The following is a 13451-nucleotide window of genomic DNA, read 5'->3' on the forward strand; positions in this document are numbered from 1 at the left end:
CATGGCACAGGTGAGAGACAGGGAAGAAGTGTTAAGTTCCCACTTCTCCCAGCAGCGTATGAGTTTCAATTTCATACTGAGGGGAAAAGCTGCAACTCTGACCAGATGCATACTGAGCAGCACCGTCCCTTTAGTGGTCAGAAAGACTAGGAATAACGAGACCTCGTGTTCCGGTCGCAAATGTGTGATTAAAAGCATCACTTAAAACTATTTTTTTGGGCACTGTTTTGCCGGCACTGTAAGGTACTGCGGCCTTACGTTCTCAAGCCGTTTTTTGTTGCTCACTGTTGAGTTCTTCAGTAGAGTTCTAAAGAAAAAATTGCCTCGCCCCGTGGTGACAATGAATGTTTTGTAGCGTTTAGAAATGCGAGGATTTGAACTGGCGTTTCCCACGGGGGAAATAAAAGAACGGGAAGCGTCCCCCGCCCGTCCCCTCAGAGAAAGGCGGGCGCAGGAAAGGGGCGCGGGGCGGGAAGCGGTGGCAACCGCTGCTTCTGCGCAGGCGCAACGGCCGCGCGCGCCTAAACCAGCTGCCCTCCATGGCGCGCGGCGGCGGCCGACCAATGGGACGGGGCCGGGGGGCGTGGCCGGAGCGCTGCCTCCCGCCGGCCGTGCGCGCGCGCCCGCCGGGAAAGGCGCGCGAGGTTCGAAGGTGGCGTGGGGGGCGCGCGCCGGCCCCGGTCCGGGATGGCGGAGGGCTTGGTGAGAGAGCGCGGGAGCGGCCGGTCTGTGTGTCTCTGTCTCGCTGTCTGGCTGCGTGTGTGTGTGTGTGCGGCTGGCTGGCTGGCTGGCTGCTGTGTTGTGGGCAGCGGCCGGGCCCTCCCGTAGCGCAGAGGCGCGGCCCTCGGCGCGCTCCTGAGGGGAGGGACTGGGATAGGAAGGCTCGAATTGGGGTTCCGCGCTCGCTCCGGGTCCGGCTGCTGGCACAGACACTTGAGCTCTGAGGGCTGGTCTGTCGGGAGCCCCGTTCCCCTCAGAGCACAAGCGTCTGTGCCAGCCCTTGTTCCCCTTGGGCTGCCTCTGGAGAGCCGCCTTCCACGGGCGGGTGAGCACATCAAGAGCAGGACACTTGTCCAGGCACGCTAGTATCGTGCTTAAGTTTTAAAATTCTTCATGTTTAGCGCGACACGAACACAATAATAAATGAACTGTTAAAGGCTCTTCTAGGTCCGTGACAGGAATTTTTAGTTTCTTTAATGTGCAAGGTCACTTGACAGTGCATTATGCTGCACCCTGCTGCAGGGGAAAGGGGTTTAAGCTCAAGTGCCAGATTGACTGCGGAGTGTGGTTCTGCATAGTTTCTGAAGTGGTGGCTTTTGGTCAGTTGTTTTCCCTTGTCAGCTATAATTTCCTTCTGCCACTTTAAACCGATGTTGAAAATTTGCAGTGAAATCAATCCATGTGGGGTTTGGTTATTTTGATGCCAGAAGTAATAGCCAAAGGGGAATCACAAAGAAGTGCTGTCAGTATGGCAAACTTCAGAAAAACGTGCTGAATTCTCTTGTGTTGGACTAGACAATCTCCACACTGCATATTCTCTTTAAATTTACACGGATCAGGAAGAGGTTATAGTTGTTTTTCAGCTAAACGTTTACATTTTTTTGAGATTTCTCCTGTCACATTAGTGAAGAACTGCACTCTGCTTTCCTTTGAATTTTTCTTTCCCTTTCTTCCTGTTTTATCCTCGACAACTGTTGCTAGTTCCCAGGTCAGTGGCTTTATTTCATTTGTTGTCACAGAAGGCAACACTGATAACGTGCTGCTTGAATTATTACTGCTCTAGTTGTGGTAAATGACTGGAGTCCTGTCAGCTATTTGAATGACTTTCGTTATACTCGGGTTTCAAGTGTATGAAGAGGCACTGTGGCATTCTAAGAAAAACAATGCTGCAGTAACTCCCACTTTCCCACTACTTTAAGGTGTCTCGAGAATCCTCGCCATCTGCTTACTTGTTTTTCTGCCAAGTGTCATCATGCTTAGTAAAAATTGATTCTTATTTCTTCACAGAATCATTTAAAAAAAGACTACAGAGCAAGATTCTGCAATGGAGGAGGGTAACTTGCATTTAAACTCTTATTCTTAGACTCTGGAAAATGTACCTTGATTTTTATCTGAGAGCTAAACGTCAAAACACGTGGTGTACCTTATTAAACTGATCATTTGATGTTTCCCAAATGTCTTGTATTTCTTAGGGGTAAGAGGAGCAAACTCTGCAGGGTGACAAAGCTCCAAGGGTTTCCTTGGTACTCCTTTGCTGAGGCAGCAGATTGTGGTGTAGCTGTACCTGAGGTACCCCTAACTGGGCTGCCTGACTACGGAAGCAGTAATCTGTGCAAACATGTTGCCTTTCAAGGAGTAGAGAAATGAAGCCCATACAGAGTTCCAGCACATTTGAACCTTGCTGGTAAATGTTAGAGATGAGTTTGAGCAGTTGCAGTGCTGTGACATTCTTTACATGCGTGTTAGAAGTCTGTGAAGTTTTTGTTACTGAAATCTGGACATGTGTTTCATGAGCTTACCAAATCTGCACAATTAGCTGTTTTTAAAGGTATATATTGAGCATTATGGGAGTAACACTCCATGGCTTTTCTAGTGTTATTTTGGTTTTGATCAGTACTGTCTGGCTGCTGAATCACTCACCTTTGCCCTTTTCATTTGTGCTGGTTTGAAATAGTAATCTAACCAGCTAAGCTGTTCACTTGCTTACGGACTGGATACCTCAAGCCAATCCTTGCTGCTGAAACTTTTGTATAAGTGCAGAAATAACTTGTTTTACAGGGTGACTGCCTGTATGGAGGGATGGATGTGCAGCAGCACATTTCATTTCTAGGTCTGCTGTGACTAGATCACTCTGCAGGCAACGTAGCTCGAGGTCTGATTTATAAAAAAAATTATTTATTTCAAGTGAGACTCTAGTCAGCCCAAAGCTCATTTACCTCAGGGCTGTTGCAGTAGTTGCATGTTTGCTTTTATGTAGAGAGAATTCTTCATTCTTATTATAATCTGCAGCAGCGAGGCTCTTTTTCCTGGAATTCTTATTTAGACAAATTTCTTTGCAGATATCTATGCATGGAAATGGTAGGTAAAAATATATTAAAGTTGAAACTGTGGGAAATAGTAACATAAAGTATTAAGAAGTAAAACTTTGGTACTTTAATATTTGGGATAAGAGCATTTGGTATTTTTGATTGAAAATATTTTTTTCCCTCATCTTTCTAGAAATAAGATTGATGTACAGCCGGGTCAGAATGTTCTGAAACTCATACAGGATTGTTTTGAAAGTAAGCTCTTACTTGGTGTTTTGCTTAATTTGCTGATAAAAGTAAAAAAGTAATTTCTTCCTTGTGTTATATTTAGTGGTAAGGAGATAGAAATAAAAAATAGGGATAAAATGTATAAAAATAGTATTTCTCAGGGTTTTTAAGAGCAGCCACTTCCCAGCTTCATAAAACTGTGTCTTAGCTGTCTTATGAAGGTAATCTCTTCCTCAGCAGCTGATTCATTTTTTGTTTGGATTTAAAGGAGCTTAATAAGCCTTAGAACTTGTTAAAATAAATGAAACTTGGAAAATTCCAAGATTCCCATATTTACAGTTTTTTTTCTTCATAGGTTGCAGCGATGATCTTACAATAAACTCTCCAAATTGCTCAACCTTTGTTTTGAAAAATGAGAAGAGAACTTCAATGCAGAGCCAAAGGGTGAGTTATGTCAGTGTCACAGCGTAGCACTGGGTCCAGCGTCGTGTGGGTACAAGGTTAGTTCTGTAGCATTTAGTTCTGTATGAGCACTTGTGAAAGTATATAGGTTATAATTTAATGATATATAATAGTTGTTGAAAAATGTGTTTTTTTCTTAGTTATGCTCTAATAGTAAATATCCTGTAAGTAGAATTATTTAATAGCTTTTTTTCTTGGCTTTTTACTAACGAAAGCTTCTTCAGCTTTTTTGTCTGGGATAGTTAAATTTCTTATGGTCTCAGGCTGAAGCACGCTGCCTTATTACTGGTGGTGGGTATGGCTGTCTTGGACTCCTTTGGATTTGGTTGTGGCCACTTTTCCAGATATAAGGATACAGCTCTTAGCTATCAGATGGACAGGAAAATTTATAGGTGATTCATGTAGAAAAACAGCTTGTTAACTCCTAATAGTTATCTATACAATAACTTCATATACCTGTAACTTTGTTGAAGAGTGGAAACAATTTGAAGGCCCTAGTGTGCTGCCTGAGAGGATGATGCCAATAATCAGTTTGTATACTTAGTTTTGATATTTTGGTTTTACTTTTTTTAAGTAGGATATTCTACTAATGGCAGGGTTGAGAACAGGCAACATTATAATGGTGTTTGTTTACTTTAGTCTGATGTTAGAATATAATCTCAAAGCAAATCTCAAATCTCTTGCTAAACCTCAGCCTGTCTTAATAAAGGTGAGTTAAATTGTTTAAATTCATTTTAATGATAATAATAAATAGTTTACCTCGAGGTTAGCAGGATGTCCTTTTAAAGCTGCATATGGATTTTTACTGTACACACTGTTTCACCTGTTGCTTGAATTTGCAGTTACTTTTAGAAAGTTTTACAAGATAGAGAATTGAAGTGTTTAGTTAAAATAGAACTGTGATTCGAATGAGGATGAATTAAGGGAAGATAATATCATGTTCTGTAGAAATGGCTATTCCTGTTAAAATACCAGTGCTTTATCAAATATTTTACTTTGTCTTATTATTCATTACCAACTGCAACAGCCCAAGGCAGGGTCAGCCAAGTCTGTGAAAAGAGCCCATAAGTCTGCAGAGCCCTCACCTGCCTCACCGCTAAAACCAGTCAGCAGCAGAGGTTGGTCGCGCTATTGCTGAATTAAGGTTTTTAAAATAACTATTTCTTGGTATTTTGTAAGGTTTCAAGTAAAATAATTAAACCTGTCCTATATATATGGCAGGACAGTCATGTGAATCACACCTGAAGCCTGCAACACACGATTACGTAGCTGCTTCTAAAAAACCAGAGTCTCCTGTGTCTAAAAGAGAAAAACATAACACATTAAAAGATGTTGAAGCACTGTGCCAGAGTCCGGCCGGGCTTTTGGACTCTGAGGATAATCGTGGATCACCTTTTCCTGTGGAGGAAGTGAAAAGCTCTCCTATAGTTAAGTAAGTAGAGCTGAACATGCTGTGGTGTCATATTCCATGCATGCCCCTCACTTCAGGGTAAATAAAATTTGGATTATGAACTCATAAAAAATAATTCCAAACTTTTTAGAAAGTTTCCATATCTGGGTTTACAAAGGGCAGAATTGTTTTTTAATTAATATTCTGGTGATAAGTGCAGTACCCAAGTGAAGGAAGCCTGTCAGAATAGATTTAAACTCTTTTTTTCAGGAAAGTGCACCAAAATACCAGTTTCTGAGACAGTCTAGACTTCTTCAGTGAAATCCTATTGACTGTGTTGACTTTAAAAGTTAACAAGAATTTGTTAAAGCAGGAATGAGCAGTCATTGTTCCTCTCGCTCTGAATATACGAATGTCTTTTACCAAGTAAACCAGCTTCAGTTGTGATTATTATCTCCTCATTGGAAGATTTGAAGCTGAACTGCAACACTGGCTAGTCGTCCTGGCCACAGTTCTGCTTTCCTAGAGGATTGAATCTCTGGCGTAGATCATAATGATGGACTGACGCTCATCCCATTGGCTCCCATTGATGGAATGAGATTGGAAAGACAGTGCACCTGCAGTCTAGGAAACCTGGTGATTTCTGAAGCACACTTTCCTAAAATTAGGAATTTGACTTGGTGAGCAGCCTTCACTTGGATCAAGAGTCACATGCTGACTCCATGTTGCCTGTGGACACTTGCTACTATGCTGGAAAGTACTACTGCTAATCTGTGTTCCAGCAAGTTTCCAAAGGGAAGCTCATTCATAAGAAGTGAGATGCTGTCAGCAAGAGCATCTGTTCATCCTCACAATACTTTATTGTGCACTCAGGATTTATAGCAACAGGTTTGAATGCTGCTTTTCATTCATAGATTGCGTTTTGATGACTGTAATACGTCAGCTGCAGCAAAGAGTCGTGGAGAAGTTGAAAATTTGGAAGGATCTCAGCCTGGGAGAGATGAGCAGGTTGCTCTTGTGCAAGGAACAGAACGTGTTACTGCGTCTTCTGCCCGGAAAGAGAAGTCTTTCTCTTCAGCTGTCTTAGCAGCTGTAGCAACAAGAACGCTTGGACAGAGGTTTGTTTTGAGGCTTAATATGGAAAGTAGGAAGGATGAACTTTATAATAATTCTTCTGAGGAATGTTCTGTACTGTGTCTAGGTTGGGAGTCACCACTAGACTTGAAAGACTGAAAGTCAATTTCCCCCCAACCCTGAATGATATGAATGTTTTTTTCCGTCCTTTCTTTAGATATTCAACGTCGATATCACCACCATCACCTCATCCTGTGAAACATCAAGATATAGAAATAGAAGATGAATGTGAATTTTTAATTGATGAATCAGGTGATGCATTTTCTACTGCTTGGATTTCAATACCCAGTAAGAGCAAAAGATCAAAAAACGATGGCTCCGCAACTCCCATTTCTAAATCTCAGCCCTCTGAAAAGAAGAAGCCGCAGAATAAGAAAGTCAAGAACAGAAAAGTACAGGTAAAAGCACTTACTAAACAGAAACTGGATCATCTGGATGTTGGAGCTTTTGACCTCAAAGAAATGTCAGAGTCAGATCCGATACCTAATAGTGAAGAAAATGTCCTTCCATCTCAAAGCCGTAAGAGTACTCATATGGGTAAGTTATTTAACAGCTTTTCAGTATTTCCTTCCAGGTCACATTACTGGATTATTTTCTGGTGGTTTATAAGGAAATTATAACAAAGTAGATGATAGGTATTAATGGATTCCTTTTTGGTGTTTCAGTTGCACAGTTAGATTTGGGTGAGACAGAAAGTCTTCACTTTTTTCGCCACACCCTTTGCCTTTCCTGTTAGGACATTGAAAATTAAATTAGCAGTGTTGTCTTTTCTTATGAGGAGCTGTAGAAGGTAGGTACCCACAAGCTTTTGTTCCTCTCTCCATAGAAAGGAGGTTATGTGCTTTGAACAGAAAGGGGATTGAGTTTTAGGAATTATTTGTGAAGGGTTTTGTAGCAGGAAACACTGAAAACTGGAAAGCAGACTGAATGTAACATTTCTGCCCCCTCTTTTTAATTAGGAAATACTGAAAGTATGCCAAAAAGTTTTTTGTAGACTAGTTTAGTGAAAGCCTTCTTTTAGCCATCGGTGATAAAACTGGTTTTGCAATACCTCTTTTTTTTTTTTTCTTCCCCATTTTGATTCTTTATTTTGTGCATTCAGATATCAACATATCTCTTCAGGTTTAATAGGAAAAAGGTATTAATGTCCAAATGTTTCATGTACTGACAGGAAAGACTAAAAAGGATGCACTTAGACAAGACTCTCCAAACCAGGAAAAGAACACATCCTTGAAACCAGAAGCTGAAGAACTGATGTTGTCGTCGTCTGGACTGGAAACAAAACCATCTGATGAAGAACAGTGTAAAACAAGGATGCTGCCAAGTGAGGATTTGCCTGTGCCCTCATCTGGGCATCAAGAAGAGCAGACTGTGTCTCTAAAAAAGTCTCTCAAGTCTTCCAAGAATCTGCAGTTGGCTTCTAAAGCTTCTCAACATTTAGTTAAGAAGAAACAAACTGCTAAGCAGAAACTTCCAAAAGTTAAAGTAGCTAAGAGAGGGACAGTAAGTCCAAGGAAGAAGCTTAAAAAATCTGCCCAGAAAAGTAGTAATAAAAAGCCTCAGTTACAAAGAGAGGAGAGTTCTGACAGTGAACCTGGTGAAGAAGAGCTTGAAAGAGAGCCTGTAGAATTGAATGAAGTATGCACCACACCCTTGCATCAGAAATTAGAGACTCCTGTGATTCAGAAGTTGACTAAGTCCGAAAAGCGTAGAAATGTATTACACACACCAGAGTCACCTGGTGGTGCAAATAACAGAACTTCTGTAAAAGCATTACAGCAACCCATGGACAGCGTGAAGAATCCTAAAAAGAAACATTTGCCTGCCAAGTCTTCAGGGAAGATACCCAAAAAGATTCCACGTAGAACCAATAAAGCTCTTTGCTCAAGCCCCGAAGACACCGAGTCTCAAACAGATTCTGACAGCTCTTCTGTACAGGCCATGACAAGGAAAAAACAGAAGTTACCAGATGTAAAAATAAAAAATAACAAAAGGAAACGTAACAGGTAACATGGACTACAGTAAGCTTTTTGTGTGATTCCTTACAAATGTGGTGTATAACTTGGTAGATAATTAAACTCATCTTGACACCTTTTAAGCAGAGATGGCCCAGTTGAAGTATGTGATAGTTTGAGGCTGGTTGAATAGTTATAGAGAAACCAAGCAGTTTAATCAACATTCTTTTCTCAAAGCTGGGTACCATGTTTAGTGCCTCCTACATGAGGAAGCTTGTTCTAAAGTGTTCTTGTGAGACTTGCAGAGCAGATCCCATTTAACACAACCCCACCACCAACAGAGTAACTTCACTGTTCCTTTTGAAAAATAAATTTAGAAAATACAGTATTTAATTCTTCAGCTGTATTTGTTTTTGTCAATCTAAAGACTAAGTTCAAGTGGTCTAAAACCTGGTTTATAATCATTGCTCTTTGCATTGCTTTTTAATTTTTTTAATGCCTTTTTTATAGTTTTGTTCAGGATGCAAAATTATTGACCTGCAGGTTCCTTTCATTAAGTTAACACCAAATGTAATAAGAATAATTTTTTCTTTTCTAGAGATTCCTTTGTAGCTGAGAAGGTTGTGAGTTGCGAAAGGTAATTTCCTGAGTTGTCTGAGAAATGTTAATTTAATCCTACTTCTGCCCCACTGAGACCCCCCTGAGACTGAGCAACTTGTATGGCTGGTGTGTTCTGTGCCTTACTGGTGAAGCACCGAGTGGAACAGGATTGTGATTCATGCTTGAGGGTTTTAAATACTGTGCTAATACATTTAATAAAGTAATACAATTTTTCTTCCTGTCAAGAATAAGGGGTCATAATAAGCTTCTTGCCTTTGGGGATTTCTTTCCTTTGAGGCTTGCTTCCACATGAGTGTGTAATTTTTGAATAGAAATACCAATGCTCCTAGAACTAATGACAGCTGCACTAATAAAATTGATGTCAAGTAGGGTATAGAACTATATCTACAATCCAGACTCTTTGTGCACATACACAGGCATGTATCTTCCCCTTTCAAGGGATGGGAACTTAATAACAAAGCAAACAGGAGTGGCAGTCTGTGAATTTATTAAATTCTTGTGCAATCATTCTGCTGAAAATGTTGGGGGCTTTAATTCTAAGGGAGCCTACTGCAGACTGACTTGGAAAATTTGTAGTGTAGGTTTGCTAATCTAAATAATTGAAATGCATCTCTTGGACTTGATGTGGATAACAGCTGAACTTCACTGGCACACTAAAAGCAGTGATGCACAGCCTCAGATGGGGGAAGAGGGAATGTTAAGGGTACTGATGTTAAGGCTGTAGAAGTCCTGTTTCAAGTGGGTTAATTGCTACGGAATCTCTGTTGGAGTTATATGTGTAAATTTTTGCCATTTTATGAGGGAGATTTCATTACAGACTACGTATTAAAAGCTGTTTTACTGTCCTTTCCTTACAGTATGCAAAACAACTCTTTAAAGCACTTCTATAATCGTGGTATATGGAAAATTGTTTGTAAGGTAATGCTACAGAGGTGAGGAGAAGGTCTATTCTGGAAGGGAGAAAAAAGAAGTTTAGGAAACCTGTTTAGAGAGGAGGTGTGGACACTAATTTGTCTGCCTGATGACTGAGTAGAGGAGTAGTTAATGAACTTCTTGACCTGTGATTTCTAAGGAGCAGTCATTTGCTTCAGTGTCTTAATTGGTATGGACATGTTTAAAAATAAAACCCAGCCCACATGATCTGAAACAAACTTAAATTCACTATTCTTGGCAGTGTAATGTTCCTTTGACATTTAACATGTTCAAGCAGGTGTATTTTTTTTTTTTCCTTTGCAGTGGGCCTGTTCTAGAAGATTGTGATAAATTTGCTTCCAGCAGTAAGTCTCCTGAACAGGATGATACATCTTCAGGTAATGTTTAAACTTGGTATTTCCTTGCATTTTGTAGGTTTCTTATAAACTGTAGCTGACAGTTCAGTAATTTCTGTTGTGTTCAGCTTGTCCAGAACAAGAAATGCAGGTTTTATTGGCTGTGGTTACATTTGTGTCCAAGTGTGTGGTGCAGCGTACTACTTCATGGTGTTAGCTTTGGGAGAACACAGCCCTCCACGGTTTGGCATCATGCCTACCAGGATGAAGCAGGATGAAGTTACTCTTTCTAAAATACTTAGAAAAAATTTTTCAGGCTCAGTTTGTACCAGTTTGATGTGTTGCCATATGGTGGTCCTGTATGCAGTCACTTCAGGCAACCCTGAGCCAAATTACGGCATTAATGGTGTCATGGCCTGTTTGCCAAAGAATACTTTGGTTTGGTGGTTTTGGGGGGAAGGAGGGGGGCAGTGTTTGTTGGTTTTGTTTGGGGTGTTTTTGGTTGGTTGGTTTTGTTTTGTTGTGTTAGGGGTTTTTTGTTAGTTGTTTGGTTTCGTTTTGAGTTTGGGGGTTTTTATGTGTGTGTTATTACTTGTTTGGTTTCAGTTTTAAGTTTCACTACACAAGTTGCACATGTAGTCATAAGGAACATGAGCCCTGGAGATACGAAGTCTTTTCATTAGTGTTTCAGGGTCAGATGTGAATGTTATTAGTCCATGCAATGCTTTCTTCAGATACCTAGTTTTGTGTGTGTTCTGGTTAAAAATTTGTTCTAAAGTTAGGTTTGAGTGATATGAATCTGAATGACCGTGCACTTTGATCAATAAAATTATGTGTATAGTTTGTAATTTGTCAATGTTCATTTTATCAAGAGGGAGAGGTCTGAGGAGTATTTACTTGAATGTATAATTTTCAAGTAATTTTTAAGTTTACTCTGTTTAAAAACTAATTACATATACTGTTTATCTACACTGGGTTTCATATATGTTTATAGCAAAAGGTGTTACTGGAAGCACTATCCTTGTGACTTCTGTTTGTGTTACTTTTGGTTGCTTCTGGTGGGTATATTGAAGAAAAGTCAGGAATAATAAACGCCGTTGGTGGTGGGGTTTTTGAATGTGTTTTCAGATAATTCTGAAGACTTGAATTACAAATTAAGACACCTGTTGTCAGACGACATAGCAAGGCATAAAATAGGTAAGACTATTTTAAAATATAATGTAAGTGTGTAAATGCAAATGCATTTTCAGCTTGATATAAACATTGCTGAAGGAGACAGGCAAACACCTAGAAATAGGTTCATCTGTTCGTAAGTACTTACAGATAAGATTTGTTATTTCTTCATGTATAGCCCTTCTCTTAAAGTTATTTTTAAAAACTTCTAGTGTTTTTTTATTGCCATATTCAGCAATTATCTTTTTATCTGCCACACTTCCGTTTTTCATGGTATAGTGTTAAGGAAACTTAAGGAGCCACTCTGGCAGTCACACTCCCACCACCAGAGACTTTAAGTCCTGGGACTGAATCCCCTTTACAGTGGGTGGCTCCAGTGCCCTGACAGGTGCCCCACTTGACTCCCTACACAGCCAGACAAGGTTTCCGTGCTGGCTTGACCCTGGATTTCCCATGGCAGAGTCTCAGACCTCTGGTTCCTTTAAGTAATTTTATGGTGTAGTAACAGAATAACAGCTTAAACTGGAACAAAGGACCATCTGGGCTTTTGTACCCTCCCAGTCTGTGTGCCGGACAGTCTCGAGTCCTGCTGGTCCTTCCAGCTGAGTCCTCAGCTCCTGCTGTGTCTCTGAGTGTCCGGTCACCTGGCTGGGCCACAGGTCCCCGTGCCCTTTGTTGTGCAAAGGGTCAGCATCAGTTCACAACCTCTTGCCTGAGGCTCCCACCCAGAGCTCAGTCTCTGGCTGGCACTGCAGCTGCACACCCAGCTACGTGCACTGAATATATTCCTAAACAACTGAGTCAAGACAAACTCTTACTGTTCAGTGAGAACAGTAGGAGTTTGGATTGGTTTTACGCAGTAAAACTGAGAGTGCAAATAACCTGCCTTCTGTGGTGGTCTGAGTCTGGATAGGGTGGAACAATGGGAATGCAGTCAGTTGTAGTCCCATGCTTGTCTGTTTTACATTGTGGGTGTTTTTTTATTGGCTTCATTATTTTTTTATGCACAACACTTCAGTTTAACTTCGAAAACTGCTTTAGCAACTGTTTTCTATTTACCATTTTTAACATTTAAATATTCTTGATTAATTTTCTCTGAGATCTTAAGGGGCTTTTACTCTTACAAGCACTGAAATATCATATCTCACTGTGTTCATATATGGCAGCTTGCACAACTTGAAAGTTGAGATGATGTGATTAGTACAACTGAAAATAAATATCTGCGAAATCTTGGAAATATGTGGAGTTTCTGTTTGCAAAAGTGTTGCTCTTCTGGACCCTGGAAACAGAATTTATGAATGTGGAAGAGAAGGATGTGCCTATGCAGTCTCTGTTACCCTCCCCTTGCCATAACCGAGGCAGTGCCTTTTTACAGTTGCTAATGAAATCCCCCAGATTCAGGCAGGGTTCTTAGTCTTTGTCTAGAGCTTTGTCTTCACAGTTGTAGCATGTTTGCTGTCCTTGAGCTTGAGCTCCTAATGTCTGTATGTCTGTGGTTCACTAAGATGTATAGAATGAAATCTAATGTCCAGTCGGGGTGATGATTGTTTAAGAAAAAGGAGAGTGAAATACTGATGTATGCAAAAGAAGGCATTTGGCAATACTTGAATCCTATTTTCTTGTCATGATAGCAATGTGATAAAAATATCAGCTGGGAAGTGCTGACCCTCTTGTGGTACAGTACAAGAGGAAAAGATACTTAATATTTTCTGTCTCTGAATTTTTCTTTCATACTTGATGTGAATGACTTCATCCTTCAAATTAGTAATGCCTACCAACACACCTAATGTTCGTCGGACAAAGAGGATACGACTAAGACCTCTGGAATACTGGAGAGGCGAGCGCATAAACTATACTATGCAGCCTTCAGGTATGAGTTCCACAATAATTATTTGCTTCCTTCTGATAGAGCAGAAAAGAGAAATCTGTGAGTTGATCTTGTGCTGTGGGAGCTTTGAGACACTTATTATTGGATAACTTTTTAAAAAAAGATTATTTGTGGTCTCCAGTTAGGCATCTCTCCATGTAGTCATCTTCTCTTTTGACACTCCTGTGTCAGCTGAAAATAGTGTCAGCAGAGCATGTTAAGTACCCTTGCCTTGCCTTCATTATTTAGGGAAGAACAGAACACTTTCTCTGTACTAGTGGGTTTTTTATGCCAGAGATTATGTATGATATTGGAAAGAGATACAAT

At 40.4% G+C, this 13451-nt stretch overlaps 1 protein-coding gene across 1 annotated transcript in view; it reads left to right on the plus strand.

Moving 5' to 3' along the window:
• The first annotated feature begins 255 nt into the window (after nt 1-255).
• The window catches only part of CENPC (centromere protein C), a 28730-nt gene continuing 15534 nt past the window's right edge, over nt 256-13451 (plus strand). Inside the window, 14 exon segments of the mRNA XM_032108722.1 lie at nt 256-635; nt 638-702; nt 2008-2054; nt 3220-3281; nt 3610-3698; nt 4744-4834; nt 4938-5148; nt 6021-6224; nt 6398-6777; nt 7412-8261; nt 8794-8832; nt 10053-10126; nt 11213-11281; nt 13023-13127. Coding sequence (XP_031964613.1) covers nt 365-635; nt 638-702; nt 2008-2054; nt 3220-3281; nt 3610-3698; nt 4744-4834; nt 4938-5148; nt 6021-6224; nt 6398-6777; nt 7412-8261; nt 8794-8832; nt 10053-10126; nt 11213-11281; nt 13023-13127 — 2557 coding nt within the window. The 5' untranslated portion in view covers nt 256-364.

Source organism: Corvus moneduloides, chromosome 5 (assembly GCF_009650955.1).
Source record: "Corvus moneduloides isolate bCorMon1 chromosome 5, bCorMon1.pri, whole genome shotgun sequence".
In the NCBI taxonomy this organism is placed as follows: domain Eukaryota; kingdom Metazoa; phylum Chordata; class Aves; order Passeriformes; family Corvidae; genus Corvus; species Corvus moneduloides.